The 15,190-nt window shown below is 44.7% G+C and overlaps 3 protein-coding genes across 3 annotated transcripts; 1 reads left to right on the forward strand and 2 right to left on the reverse strand.

Annotated features, from left to right (window-relative positions):
* Positions 1-11,133: 11,133 nt before the first annotated feature.
* Positions 11,134-11,448, reverse strand: CCR75_004855 (uncharacterized protein; the record flags this gene model as incomplete). Its single annotated transcript, XM_067962941.1, has 1 exon — positions 11,134-11,448. The coding sequence occupies one exon, from the start codon at positions 11,446-11,448 to the stop codon at positions 11,134-11,136; it is 315 nt and encodes a 104-aa protein (XP_067816236.1).
* Positions 11,449-12,236: 788 nt separating this feature from the next.
* Positions 12,237-13,291, reverse strand: CCR75_004857 (uncharacterized protein; the record flags this gene model as incomplete). The annotated part of the gene is made up of 3 exons (XM_067962943.1): positions 12,237-12,581; positions 12,761-13,171; positions 13,271-13,291. The coding sequence occupies 3 exons, from the start codon at positions 13,289-13,291 to the stop codon at positions 12,237-12,239; spliced, it is 777 nt and encodes a 258-aa protein (XP_067816619.1).
* CCR75_004856 (uncharacterized protein) lies at positions 12,262-14,059 on the forward strand (the record flags this gene model as incomplete). Its single annotated transcript, XM_067962942.1, has 2 exons — positions 12,262-13,707; positions 13,772-14,059. 2 exons carry the CDS (start codon positions 12,262-12,264, stop codon positions 14,057-14,059), a joined length of 1,734 nt encoding a protein of 577 aa, XP_067816618.1.
* Positions 14,060-15,190: the final 1,131 nt, after the last annotated feature.

The raw sequence follows: 15,190 nt of genomic DNA on the forward strand, positions 1-15,190 counted from the left end.
TTTCGAGTGGTCAAAGTTCGACGCTGCCTGCGCTTATGCAAAGCCGTTGGGATCAAACCCTACAATGTGCTAAGTATTCACACTGAGGTCTTGTGCAGTCATGCTAACAACCGAGCCCACAAGTGAGGCCATCGCACTCACTTATAGGATATGCACACATTTATGGACGCTCCAAGATGTTCATCGGATGGTCATCTGATGACGAGAGACATGCATCGTCACGGCTTGATGCTGCCAATTTTTACATGGCTCGTGTATTCTGAGCATGGTAATCCAAGGATGACAGCAAAATTGTCATCCAAATCTAGTACGATGAAATCGCATCGTACTGTTTAACCTTTAACGTGTATTAGATACCACCTACACGTTTCTTTACTGTTACAGATGCGCGTGTTGCTAGGCGTACTGTCATCCTCGCTAGAGGGATAGCGCCCAACAAACTTGAGCCTGCGATCTTCTAGCGATTGGCGTCAGATAAAATTATCTGACGCCCCACAATCGACTCGGGCCTTAAGTGGTAAATTATATGCTACTATAATTCTTCAAGGTGATGAGGTTAACCTCGTCACCTGTGACAGCTATACACAGAAGTTTGTGTGTAAGGAGCAACTTTCGTCAAAGGCCCACAAATTCTTTCGACGTTGCTGGATCAGTAGGGCGCTCAACACCTACTGACCCCGATAATTTTTTGACGATCCGCCTCGCCGTTGCAATTTCGCAACAGCATCGGATCCGCGTCCTCCGCTGTTCCTAGCGAGAGGTCGGTCTTTTCGCTCAGTGTTTTTTTAGGCACTGGCCGTGGGGCACTACACTCATGTGCGTAGTGGCCCATTTTTTGACAACGTCTGCATTTCTGTAATCGCTTGTAGCTTGAAGAGCGAGATTTCTCTCATTAAACATACGATAGATTCAAGGGTTCTGAACCTCCGTTTTCTTGTCGTCTCGGTAGACGTTAAGCACCAGAGTGGACAAAAGCCTGTGTCAGACTAAAGTGCTCCTATTCTGCTATAGAGATCACTTGGTCTAGCAACTCTAATTATAGCTGAAACACGTCGGTCTTAACAGGACCGTCAGCAAGACCTTTAATAAACACAGTTACCTGTGTTTCTTCATCTATTGGATGACTAACGATACAACTGACCAGGTATCGTACATGTTGAGCTTGTCCTGCTCCAAATCCATGAGCTTGGCTTGGGCCCTAAATTCGGCACGTGTTGGCTCAAATGTTTGTCTGAGCCGGGTCTTAGAGACCTCATACGACCCAGACTAATGGGTCGCGAAGCTTGAGCCCCAAGGCCCATGATTTGACCCGTCCGGCTAAGTTAGACATGCCAAATTTCACTTTCGTCGCATTATCACTGATACAACGAGCTTCTATGGCGTCGTTTAACTCGACAAACCATCTCAAAAAGGAGTCGCCTTCGACTACCTTAAACGTTCGGGTCGACGCGGAAGCGTTGGCACATAAGCAGCATGCAAATGCTGCTGTCTCAACAGCTCATCTGTTGAGCACCCTGTTCTCTCAACACCTCCGTGTGTTATGAGCCTTGCTGGTGAGGCAAGGCTACTTTCTCTTGGGCCCCGTCAAGCTCTTGTTGAATAAACTCGGCTGTGGCCGCATGCTATTCATCTCGGCCCAGAGTGTACACCATGGCGCCAACGGCTGGCCCGCCTACGACCGAACTCATGCGTTTGGTCGCTCTCCATTCGCGGTCACTCAAATGAGGAAACCTCTCGCGTGTTGCATGATAACCTTCTTGAGCGGCTTGAAAGCTCCTTCCTTCTTCATCCCACTTGTTCATGTTGAATGGAATGTGCGTGGGCCGTTGAACGGACTACAAAGTGGTACCAAAGTGTAACAGGGCACCTTTCACTAGTACTGGCAACTTCCCGATAACCTTACACTGACTACAGTGTCGGTGGCCACACTCTTCTTAGAAAATTGCCTTTTCTGGCCATGTCCGCACCTTCATATTCGCCAGCACAGGTTTTCTTCCAGTCCAAACATGATATGGTGATTTATCCATACCAATACCTAGCGTTGGGCAACGATTGCGAAGAAAAGGGTGCCTCGAAACTTCACGTACACAAGGGTACAGAGAAAAGTTTCTCGTTAACTAAGGGCTTATAGCTACCAAAAGTTGATTCAATGGATTTATAATTATGGAAAAGTAAAACCGTTTTAATATAATTAGTTTCTACGTAACGATCTTCAATCTGCAACTGAACTTATTATATAAATATCTTTTTAAGTATGGCGCCTCCTTGCGTACCGCACAATCGTGTCTTGAAACGATTGGCGGAATTGATTTAGACTTCAATCAATTAATAGATAGAGCTAATGTCTTATTGCAACAAGTGGAACTATTTAAGTCAAATTATTAATATAATAATTTTGCATTTCTTTATATATTTCCTCTCGTAGGAAAAATATTTATTAGTCCTATTATACGAAATAGTACTTTTGGAACAGGACACCCGTTTGAAATGAGATTTATCGTTGAATGACATTAACACTTAAAGTTGTTAATTAATATATTATCTAAAAGGTAGAATATATTTCGATAATATAACATTCAATGGCAATAATCTAAAAGCTTATCCATTAGTAGATATAGACCATTATATCTACTTTCTCCGCGGCCCAGTCAGCGCTGGACGCGCGTAAAGAGAAAGACAGATAAGACTTTATTACATGATTTGTATTAGTTTATAATTAAGTTAGTATTAAGTAGATAGGACAGAAGAACTTAATTATATTCATACAGTTTTTAATTAACCCTCTATACAGCAAGTGTTTCAAAGAAATTCTTCCTCCACACGTACTAGTGTACGTGAAGTGACGTGTGGCATCGCTTGCACCAAAGCAGTCTAAAGTGGACTTGTACTGAAGCAGTAAAAGTAGGCAGTGCCCCGTTACATCTGGTAGCACTTCGTAGTCCGTCCAAGGACCACAGTTCCATCATCTAACATGGACATGTCAGATGTTAATGGAAATACGCAACATGTTTTGCGTTATAACTACTCCTTTATAAGTGACATAGAAAGGAGTGCGGTCGAACGAATGAGTTCGACCGTAAGGAACGATGTCATCTTGGCCATGCTGTCTGGTTTGGACAGAGATGCTCTCCATTCAGCCATCGCCAAGTTCATACAACATGAACTTGACGAGGCGAAAGAGAAGACAGCCTTGCTGAATCAGCAAGGCTCTCAACAGGCAGAACTGTTGTGGTTACATAAGGTACAAAACATTGTACCTGGGATGACGCACACGCGTCATCCCGAAATTTTAAAGATTGACATCCCTAAGTATAGAGGAGTCGAACAAGACTACCTCTTAAGATGGTTCGTTGAGTCGAACGATGCCATAAGGCTCGTCACATCGTCGGTGAGCAAATTCAAGTGGCATTTGCTAAATTAAATTTGGCAGGTCATGCCAAAACTTGGGGACTAGGCTTTAAGTTGCGCGACCCATATGTCTTTGGGTCGCTAGAGGCTTTTAAAGGCAGGCTGAAACAGACGTTTGATTCGTCTAGGGCTGTATTCAGTGCTCCATAAGAGCTCCTGACACTCAGCAAGGCAAACGTGATGTTCACGCTTGTGCCCTACATACGACTCTTAGCGAGTTGTATCACGGACAACCCAGTTCTTGAACACACGCTGAAAACGGCGCCACGTAAGTCCTTACGGATGGTCCCGCAAAGACCCACCTGTTCCGCTTGGAACAGAATACGCCTGAAATCTTTCGAAACGTCCAACATCAGTTGAAAACGGAGCTTTCAACTTTCCTGCGAAGGTGGATACCCTTCCTATTGAACGTGAATAATATCCTCCATTATTTATTCGGGGATATTTATCACGAGCGATCCTGCCATCGCGCGACTTAGTGACGACGGTCGACAGTGTTTCCCGCGAACAGTTAATAAGCAGTGCACAAGTTGGGAATGCCCAACTTGTGAACGAAAGGACACATCAGTCACTTCAAAACGATCTGGTGCCAGCTCGTTAAGAGATCTATTCCTTGGAGAAGGAGCGGATGGTCTGGTTAATGAGAATTAGACTTTGACCCGAGACCGTCAGGCTTTGGCGACTGCCCTAGACCGTGCCGACCTACTTCGTAATCGAAAAAGCCTCGTACTGATGGTACGGGCAGTGACGCCAGACATAAGACGTAGGATGCGTACCGCATCCTACGAGGCAGTTCGATCGTGCATGCATTGCCTTGGGGATGTAGTAAACGAGCGGACAGATACACCTGATCAGTAATTTATAACTGCCTATATTCTTCACTACAAGTTTTGGTAGGCTTACCGTGAACAGAATGACTTAATTAACATTAAATAAAGGATGTTTGCTCTTCTATTTTTAGAGTTCCATTTCTGTCAGTCCACCGCATCAGCGATGGAATCGTGTACGAATTAGACCACTGCTTCTTTAGCCAGCAGGAATTCACCTGCTGAGTCGGTTTTGTTTTTGTCTTCAGTGCGACAGCTGCGCACTACAATGATGTCATTCTCTTCATTATCGAAAGTATTAGCTCTCATGAATAGTATTGCTTTTGATGCTGAGTCTTCCAGCATTGTTATCGAAGTCAGCAATAGCTTTTCGCTAGTATTGACTTTGCCCCCTTCAATGTTGATTGAATCAACATAGGTATTTTCCATTAATCGTCAGATCAATGCGTGATGAGCAATAGCTAGATTGCTTTTTGCTCGAGCGAGATTCTTCCCTTTGAATAAGAATCACTCTCAAACAAAGTGAGTATACGTGGATGGCGTAAGCCATGTACGAAAAACAGTACGTTTGTTAATCCATGCACCTAATATTTGATGACACATTCTACCATGGGCAAGAACTCACCTCAACTCGTGATAGAGTGAACGCATCTGCGAAGTATCTCTTCGAGGATACAATTTGCACGTTCTGTCTGACCATCTGTTTCAGTGTGGTCAGAATCTGACAATTTCAACTGTGTTCCAAGTGTTTTGAACACAGATTGCCAAAATTCCGTCGTAAGTCAGGAATCTCGATCTGAGACCAGTTCACGTAGTAACCCATGGATATTTAATATCGTGTCAACAAAAAACACGAGCAAAGCTTTGGCTATGATCGACTCCGGAACTGCAGCAAGATGTACCGTTTTGCTGAGACAATCATAAAAAACAAGAATACCTTTGGTTTCATGTACGTCGTCGGGAAATCCGATGACGAAGTCCACGGATACAAGTTGCCAATATTTTGCCGGCAAAGACAAAGGTTGTATCGGAGCACGGGATGAAGCACTGGGCTTCGCCCGTCGACAGACTTCGCAAGCACGCATGTACTTGCGGATAAAGTTGTACTGGCATGGCCAGTAGAAGTCACAACTTATCGTGGAATTGGTCTTTCACGTCCACGATGACCGCATACTGGTGCAGCATGGCACTCGTACATGATGCATAAACGCAATATATTATGGGTGGGGTAACGACACGAGGTGTGTCGCCAGCAATGGCTATGTAAAACAATAACCCATTGCATATGTGTATCGATCCTCAACAGATCGATACAATTTCGGCAATCCTTTTAAGGATTGCTGTGATGGATTTATAAGGTAATTTATAAATCCTCAAAGAGCCTTATCTTCTTGATAGGTTCTTTTAACGTGGTCAAGTAATGTTGACGACGGAACACTTATTGATGCAATAGTGGGATCATGCTACCTGTTGATTGTTGCAGAAGCGGGCTTATCCTCACAGTTGTTTTGCGCTGCTGGCTCGTATTCGAGCCGGCGCGAAGGGGTATCCGAGACGAAATTAAGGCATTCTGGTTAAAATTCCACGGAAAAAAATATACTTCGCGAAGAAAGACAACCCCATCTCGCCATTCTTTGCGAGAGGTGGGACTGGATACGGTCGTGCGTGAAGACACATGGTCCGTATTAACAAAGAACGGTCTATCTCTCAAGCCATAGACCCTTAACTTATTCTAGTGCATATTTCAGAACAAGGGGGGTTCCATGTAATACAGTGGATAGTTGCGATCATCGGATTGAAGCTGACGCGATTGATAATAGCGACGCGCTCTACGCCGTCTGTGTTAATTTGCATTAAAGTAGAGCCAAGTGCAAAATCGGTGGCGTCACAGACCACATGAAATGGTCTGTCTTGGACCGCAATCGCCAGGATCGGCGATTGGACCAAGCTTTACTTGATACCCTCAAAGGAACGCTAAAAATCAGGGTTCCATGACCACTTTATAATTTTGTTCAACACAGAAGAAATATAAACTGTCATTTCGGCATAATTGCGTGAGTACTTGTGTAAGTACGCCGCTAAGCCGAGGAACTTTCGAAATACCTTGACATAGACTGGCACAGGCCAAAGCGGTGATCGGCTTTATCATTTCTTGATCAGGGGGTACACCATATTTTCCTACGATGCACCCAAGAAGTGGTATTTCGCTTATAGCGAATATACACTTTTTAAATTTGCATACAGCTTGTGCTTACGCATACGTGTAAGAACCTTTCGGATGTGTGTACGATGTACTTCAACGTCCGACATTCCGTCACATGGCTCTGCTATGAACGAGGACGTCATCAAAACAGATCGGTGCGAAATCCTGCACTGATCTCAACAGATTGGTTAATCATCTGTAAAATATCGTAGGAGCATTACTTATTCCCTGTGGCATAACTAGCCACTCCAAAAGCATTACGCTTGGAGTAATTACTGATGTGAACGGTATATTCTGTTCACGCATGAGGATATAATAGAATCCATCCATCAGATTCATTGACGAAAAGATAGTGCTCTTTGACATACCATCAATAATTACGTCTTTTCGTGGTATCATTTTAGCCGATACCGTTGCAGCGTTCAATTTATTAAATGCATGCACAGATTCGCCACCTTCCTGTTGCTTTACGCACGCAGAAGGTCGAAGAGCTATGCGGCGAGGCTGATTTCCTCACATGACTCGCTAATACTTGTTCACGAGGCAATGGCTACTGCTTCATGACACAATATTTCGAACCTGATGTCATGTCTATTATGCTTCGAGTGTTATCCTTAGGCAACTCGAACTGTACGGGTTCAGGGAATACATCCTATACTTCAACTACATCCTTAAAAAGGAGTTGGCCTTCAAATACTTCCCGTATTGGGACGTAATACGTTCCATCCAAGTCTTCTCATCGAGTACTCCTTCGTCCATCGTTGAGCTGCTGAGAACCCGTTCGTTCTTAATAATAATATTGCCGACCGAGTATTGGTCACATACTTGTCATATGTGACAAGCACGCAGATCTGCTTGAATTTGCCCTTACGGAGATCACGCAAGAATCGTTTAGGTTCTAGCGTTGGCAATTGAGTTGTCTCCGAAGTTCATTTCAATCCGCTATCAGATCAAGTGTATAAGCGCCTACACTTGACCCATTGTTAACTAAGACATTGTTTGTTTCAGTTTTCTCGTTGGAAATAACTTTCAAAGGTAACTGGGAACCTTTCACCTCTGATTTCTGGAAATTTATTCCACATATTTGCAGAGCACCCCCCCCCCAACTCCCTCCAGCTGTTGTTGCGCTACCAAAGCGAAATCCTCTACGATCGACTCTCTAGTCGATCTAGGACTTTCGCACTGTCTCTTATAGACGGGCGTTGAATATTCTCTTGGATGGTTGCTTATCAAGCAGGCATCCTTGTTTCGTACCACTCAACTTTTTTAAGTGGTTGAAGTTCGACGCTGCCTGTGCTTGTGCAAAGCCATCGGGATCTAACACCAAAATGTGTTAAGTATTCACACTGAGGGCTTTTGTTGTCATGCTAACGACCGAGCCACAAGTGAGGCCATCGCACAGCATGCACACGTGCACCGGAAACACGTTCATTGATTTCCATCAATTTTTTTTTCACGTTCTTCAAACCCTTCAAAAAAAATCTAAATAAAAAATAGCAGAATTTGTATTTATACTATAAACATTAATAATATTTCTATTCATTATTATTTACTAAGCGTGTATCTGTTTTAATTACTATACTTCTTAATAATGGTAACCCAAATGACACTAAAACAAGTTGTATTCTTAACTAGTTCCATATATTTTTAACTTCTTATTTAAATACTCTTTCGCTGTAGAATATCGCGTATCCTTTCTAAATTCAGAATTTATTAGAAATTCGTGCACTCACTTGTAGATTATCCACACATTTGTGGACGCTCCAAGACGTTCATTGGGTGGTCATCTGATGAACGAGAGATATGCGTCGTCACGGCTTGATGCTGCCAATTTATACATGGCTCGTACTTTCTGAGCCATGGTAATTCAAGGATGACATCAAATTTGTCATCAAAATCTAGTACGATGAAATCAGCATCGTACTGCTTAACCTTTATCGTGTATTAGATACCACCTGCACGTTTCTTTACTATTACAGATGCGCGTGTTGCTAGGCGCATTGTCATCCTCGCTAGAGGGATAGTGCGCAACATACTTGAGCCTGCGATCTTCTAGCGGTTGGCGTCAGATAAAATTATCTGGCGCCCCACAATCGACTCGGGACTTTAGTGGCAAATCATATGCTACTATATTTCTCCAAGGTGATGAGGTTAACCTCATCACCTAATGCAGTTACACACAGAAGTTTGTGTGTAAGGAGCAACTTTCGTCAAAGGCCCACAAAATCTTTCGACGTTGCTGGATCAGTAGGGCGCTCAGCACCTACAGACCCCGTTCGTTTTGAATCGATCTGCTTTGCCATTTGCATTTCGTAACGGCGTCGGATCCGCGTCCTCCGCTGTTCTTAGCGCGAGGATAATCGTTTCGCTCAGTATTTATAGGCACTTGGCACAGGGCACTACAGTCATAAGGCGTAGTGGCCCGCCTTTTGACACCAATTACATTTTTTCAATCGTTTGTGACTTGAAGAGCGAGGTTTCTCGCTTTCCACGTACAAGAGGTCCATAGGTTCTGGACCTCCTTTTTCTTGTCGTCTCGGAGGACTAAAGCCATGGAGTGGACGAAAGCCTATTTCAGGCTAAAATCCTCCTATTCCGCTATAGAGCTCGCTTGGTCGAGTGACTTCAGTTCAAGCCGGAACAGTTGAACCTTAACAGGTTCATCGGCAAGACCTTTAATAAACGCAGTTAATGCGATGTTCATCAATTTGATGACTCACGATACAGCTTACAAGGTATCGTGTATGTTGGGCATAAGCATGAAGGTCACGCTTGCCCTGCTTCAAATCCAGAATTTCTATTTGAGCTCTGAATTCGGCACGTCGCGGCTTAAATGTTTGCCTGAGCCGGGTCTTAAAGACCTCGTTCGACTTAAAAATCAATTGGTCGTGAAGCTTGAGCCCGAGATTTGGCACGTACGGCTAATTTGGACCTGCAAAAGTTCACCTTCGTTGCATCGTCGTCGATGCGGCAAGCTTAAATGGCGTCGTCTATTTCGACGAGCCATCTTACAAAGGGTTCGCCTTTGACTGCCTTAAGCTTAGAGATTTCGATTTTTAAGCTTTCTAGTCGATGCGGAAGTGTCGGCCCGCTAGCAGCATGTAAATGCTGCTATCTCAACAGCTCAAACTGTTGAGCAACCTGTTTTCTGAACATCACCGCGTGTCGAGAGCCTTGCTGGTGAAGAAAGGCTACTTTCCCTGGGCCTCGTCGAGTTCATGTTGAGTGAACTAAGCCGTTGCCGCATGTTTTTATCTGTGTTCTGAGTGAACAGCATGGCGCCAACGGCTGGCCCGCCTACGACCGAGCTCATGCGTTCGATCGCTCTCCATGCAAGGTCACTCAAATGATTGAACCTTTCATAGATTGCGTGATAGCCTTCCTGAGGGGCTGGAAAGCTCACTCTTTCTTTATCCAATATGTCCATGTTGGATAGAACGTGCGTACGGACTCCAGAGTGCTGCCAGGTGTAACGGGGCACCCTTTGCTAGTATACTAGTCAACCTACACTGATTACAGTGAAGGTGGGGCACCCTGACTACTTCACGCACACCACGTGCACAGGAAGGTTTAAGTAGCTAAGACGTCTTTGCTACTAAATTAAATTCTAAGGCCTTAGAATAAAGAAAGTAAGACTGTATGTACTACTGACTTTATTGTATTAATAACCAATTTTTATGGCGCCTTCTTGCGCACCGCACAATCATGTCTTGTGGCAATTGGTGGTTGATTAAAACTGAAATTACCAATCAATAGAACTAATGTTATATTGCGTCAATATTACCAATTTGGTAATATTGAAACTATTAAGTCAAAATTAACAAAGATAATAATTTTGTGCTTCTGTATTTATTTCCTCTTATAATAAATAAAATTTATTATTTCTCGCCCACGATCGTATCATGGCTACATTTCAAAGCGATATATATGTTAAATCAGGGAAAGAATTTATCCAGGAACCTTGTCTGGACAAAGCCGGAAACCAGATCAAAAAGATCTAACATTTATTCTAATTCGTCAAGACCACTCCAATTGCCAGCTAGACTTTAAATTTAAAGCAAGACGCTGGGCTACCTTAATTTATTTTGCTTAGCTGCCCACAGCGGGGGATTATAAGTCGTTTGACAAAATTGCATGTGACATCACACCTTTGAAGCACTACATATTCCTTACTGCGTCGCCGTCGACGCTTTGCTACCATGATTTTATGTAAGACACCATACTTCAAATCTAAAGATTTTGATCTTTGTGGATGACAGTTAAAAAGAGACAGTAAACTTACAAACTTTATCATCGGCGGTTAAACAGTTATTGCTATTGTAGTGGCTAGACTTGTACATAAGACGCGTCGCTTGAAGGCCGCCGAATCATCGATGTAGCCGGATATCAATCTTAATCATCCCGACGACACAATGTTTCAGTTTAGACTGTGGGTCACATTAAAGAGTGGCAGATCCTGAACATCACTGAACAAATTAAAACGAATAACAGATTATGGACTAAAATACGACCATGGCTTATTTTTAAGGCACTATCGACCGTAACTGGTCACCGACACTACGCACAGTATCCCGACCTGTCGTCTCACCTATTCTTCGCGCCCAATATTCATAAAATCGACAGTGCTATATATCAGAGACCATACATAGTACCCAATGCTAGAAGAAATGCCTTGAGAATGCCCGCAGACGCTGCTTAATACTGGTGACCAGCTGATTTCTTCTTCTCGCCCAGCTCAAAGTGCTTGGTGCGCTTCATTGGAAGCTGCTTTTTGCTCTTACACTCCTTGCATTCCATGCGCAGGGTAATCTTCTTGGTCGTCTTAGCTTTCTTGTGGAACACAGGTTTGGTCTGACCGCCAAAGCCTTTCTGCTTTTCGTTATAACGACGAGCTCCCTGTGCATATTTCGATGCTTTACCGGCTTTGTACTGAGTAATCTTGTGCACCGTGTGCTTCTGGCACTTTTTGCCCTTGCAATATGTGCGGCGTTCCTTCGGCATGTTCACCATGGTTGTTGGGGTCTGTAGTCCATTTAGAAGATACGATCCCGTTAGTTAACATCTTCTAGATACAGCACAGTCTATGTGGCGTCGAAGCTAAAGACTGCACTGGCAAGTACGAAGATCCTGTAGCGCTCGCGTACCTGTCTTTTAGTCCGATTTCAGAAATTATGAGCTCCTTAAAAGAACTACAGCCAGTGGTTGGTCCCTAGGCTTGGGGTCATCGAATGTAATTACAGAAAACTGACATCTCTTATTATGAGTAAAGTACATAAATTATCAGTGCTGCACTTATAACGTTTAGACAGATGTAGGAAATTTTGGTTTGCTGAATCCAGTGGTCAAATCCGATCTCTTAGTCGACTTATCGCTTTGCTTAAAATTGCTCCATCTGCCATCGTGAGTCTGTAACCAGGTCATTGTCAACCAATGCAGTAATAATTACACATGCATGGGATAATCTAGCTTAAGCTCCTGCTCCCGCTAGCCTCATTGCGAAGTAGAAACGTCAAGTAGCTCTCCTAAGAACGACCTCTTGGTCCACCGTATGGCGTGCAGAAACCATTCCAGTCACGTCATTTGTCAAAACCACGACAGGATCGATCACTGATTGGTTAAAAACAATCCTCACGGTTGAAAATTGAAGAGATGTTCCATAATCGTACGAGCACACACCTCTGCCTCGCTTCGTGCGACTCTGCACAATTGCCGCAGCTCTCTTCCTCGCCTTCTTGAAGTGAGATCGGTTTTAATAATTGATCCATCGACGAGTATTTACTCGCGCAGTCGCGTGGATTTCATAAGTCCGAAGCGACTTTACACATGGGCAGTTCCGAATCGCGAGAAGCGTCGCCGTCGAGTTCAAGCAGCTCCCGCTCGATACGACGTTCGCTGCCACCACAATCCAGTATCGAAGTCGGTGACGCGGAAAAGCAAGGGATACGGGCTGGCAGGCGTTCAGCATCGATGCCGAACGAGCGAGAAGTAGTCGCGACCGAGCGACGGCACGTTTTACGGCCGCGACCTTTTCGACGCCATCGAAGTAGTAGCTCGAGCTCAAGCAGCAATGACCGAATACCACGGGAGCGTGGTGGAATTGAACGAGGACAAGAGGCGACGGAGGAGACGTCGTCGCAGCTAAGCTATTGGTATTTACTCAAACACGGCTACACTGAGCTGGTGAATTTAATCATTCGACCACCCCGTACCGACTACGACATGAACGATATTGGACCCATGAAATTTTTCTACGCTGGACGTACGTTTGTTCGGGAGGATTTTACTGTTTTGAACGATCGAAAACAGAAACTCGTGTGCTCACTATGGCGACCAGCGACGCTTTCGTCGACCGAATTAATGCCATGTGTCGTCTACTTGCACGGTAATTCGTCGTGTCGATTAGAAGCTCTTGGCGTGCTTCGGACGTGTTTAGCAGCTGGTCTATCAGTCGCTGCGTTTGATACCGCAGGGTGTGGCAAATCGGACGGCGAGTACATATCGCTGGGTTATTACGAGCGGGACGACTTGCGAGATGTGGTGACGTATCTACGGGCCGAGAAGAAGGTTGGAGCGGTGGCGCTCTGGGGACGGAGTATGGGCGCTGCCACAGCACTGCTTCATGCTGATCGGGATCCGTCCATAGCTGGCATTGTTGTCGACAGTGCGTTTGCAAGTCTCGAACAGCTTGTGGAAGAAGTGGTGGAACGTGGTCGGCAGGAAGGATTGACGTTACCTGGTTTTTTAGTCAAAATTGTGTTGAAATTCATCCGATCGTCCGTGAAGAAGCGAGCGCATTTTAATCTCCGGCGTCTCGCACCAATTGATCACGCACCTGTGTCGTTTGTACCGGCATTGATTGTCGCGGCCGTGGATGACACGTTTATTGCCCCCCATCATAGTGATCAGATTTTTGCCGCCTACGGTGGCGATAAAAATCTAGTCAAAGTCGATGGCGATCATAATAGCTCTCGACCGCAATTTCTCTTGGATTCTGCGGCCATTTTTCTGCAAATGGCATTGCAAGTGAATGAGACAGAAAGTGGCGTTCGGTCGCGTTTTTTTGGGGATACCTTGATGGACGGAGGAGGTCGAGCCCCGTGGGAAGGTGCCATTGGGCACACCTCTTCGCTTTCAATGTGTTTGTCTCCAGCATCGTCATTTCAAACGACAATGGAAGCACGAAATGCCAGCAAGGCTGTGATGGTCATTCCGACGAAGCCATGGTCCTGTGCGTCGTGTACATATAGAAATCGGCTACTTTCCATGCAGGTACGCGACTTGCTAGTCATTTGTTGATAGGTAGAATTTGTACTGATGCATTGAATAATGTTAGTGTGAAATGTGTCAGAATATCAATCAAATGGATCCCAAAGACGAAAGTGACGACGACTCGGACGACGACGAGTTGGATGCACTTTCGACACGAAGACGTGCGTCGACTTTGGATGGTGTTGTGCCTCGTTCGGCGCCTGCAAATTTACGAAGACGCACCCTTGGAGCTCGGCCTTTTAAACTTCGGCCATCCTTTGTCGCGTCAATTTCAGCGCATCGAATGGCTTCCTCTGGTGTTGCAGTCACGACACTTGCAACTTGTGTACCCGCGCGAACGTTATTACCCTGAGAAAAAAAACTCGTGAGGCAAGTTGAATTCATGGACACCAGAATTACCAAGCACAAAATAATTTTTTTTTAAATAATACCAATATATTCTACCCTCCGATGAAGAGTGATAATGTCGATTACAAATACTCACGTGATTATAATAAGCCAATATTATTGCGGCCTGACAATGGGGGTACCAATATATTGTCACACGTCACTTTCGTCGCATTAGAAAAAAGTAGCTGCCGTTAAAAAAGACCCAAGCGCCTATCACGTATACATACGAGAGAGTCAATTCGGTGGTTGTGGCCGTCAGTGATGCGTGCGGACGAACGTCACTGCTCGTGAAGCCACCCGCATCGCTAAAATTGGAATCGCTACCCGCCGAGAGTTCATTTAAAACTTCGGTCGTAGTACTTGAGTTGCCGAGACCAGGGGAGACACTACGTGAACTAATAAAGCTATTAGATTCGGCGGTGTCAGTTAAGTCCTTTTGAGCGGCGTGGAGCGGTGAACTATTTTCTGAACCCACTGACTGAAAGTCTGCTTGCGGGAGTAGCTGTCGCGCTACCAAAGCACGTTCCTTCACCTCATTTGACGTATCTCTATTTTTTCGCACCAAATTAGAAAATTGATTCCAATTGTAAATTTCACGAAACACAGTTGCGTTTGGTGCAACAAATTCAACAATTTTTCCTGTCGTGCCCAAATCTTCACAAATATACACCAGCGTCTCGGCTAACGAGCGAACACTCACTTGTGATTGTCGATAGCGACACTCTGGCAGCCACGACGCGTGAACGACCCGGCGTAACCACGTTGCACACGAATCTTCTCTGCATAAATGCGTCATTTGCTGCTCTGATGGTGCCACAAGGTCGGTTATGGGCGGCAAAAAATCGAAAATTTTGCCATTATTCCTTTTTCTTTTACAAAAGTGCATCAAATCGCTCTCAAATAACTCGGTATCTACTCGAGCATTAACGCCTTCAAAACATTGGTTAACACTCTCCAGCTGTGCGAGTGCGTCCTTTGTATGAACGTAACGATCCCTCCATTCCAAGAGCAGGGAACCCGCGATGTAGACTCGGTTTCTGTTAGGTTGTGACTGAGGCTGCTTAGGCTCTTCGACACTCGCGCGTGATCCTAC

This window comes from Bremia lactucae, linkage group LG14 (genome assembly GCF_004359215.1).
Source record: "Bremia lactucae strain SF5 linkage group LG14, whole genome shotgun sequence".
Lineage (NCBI taxonomy): Eukaryota > Oomycota > Peronosporomycetes > Peronosporales > Peronosporaceae > Bremia > Bremia lactucae.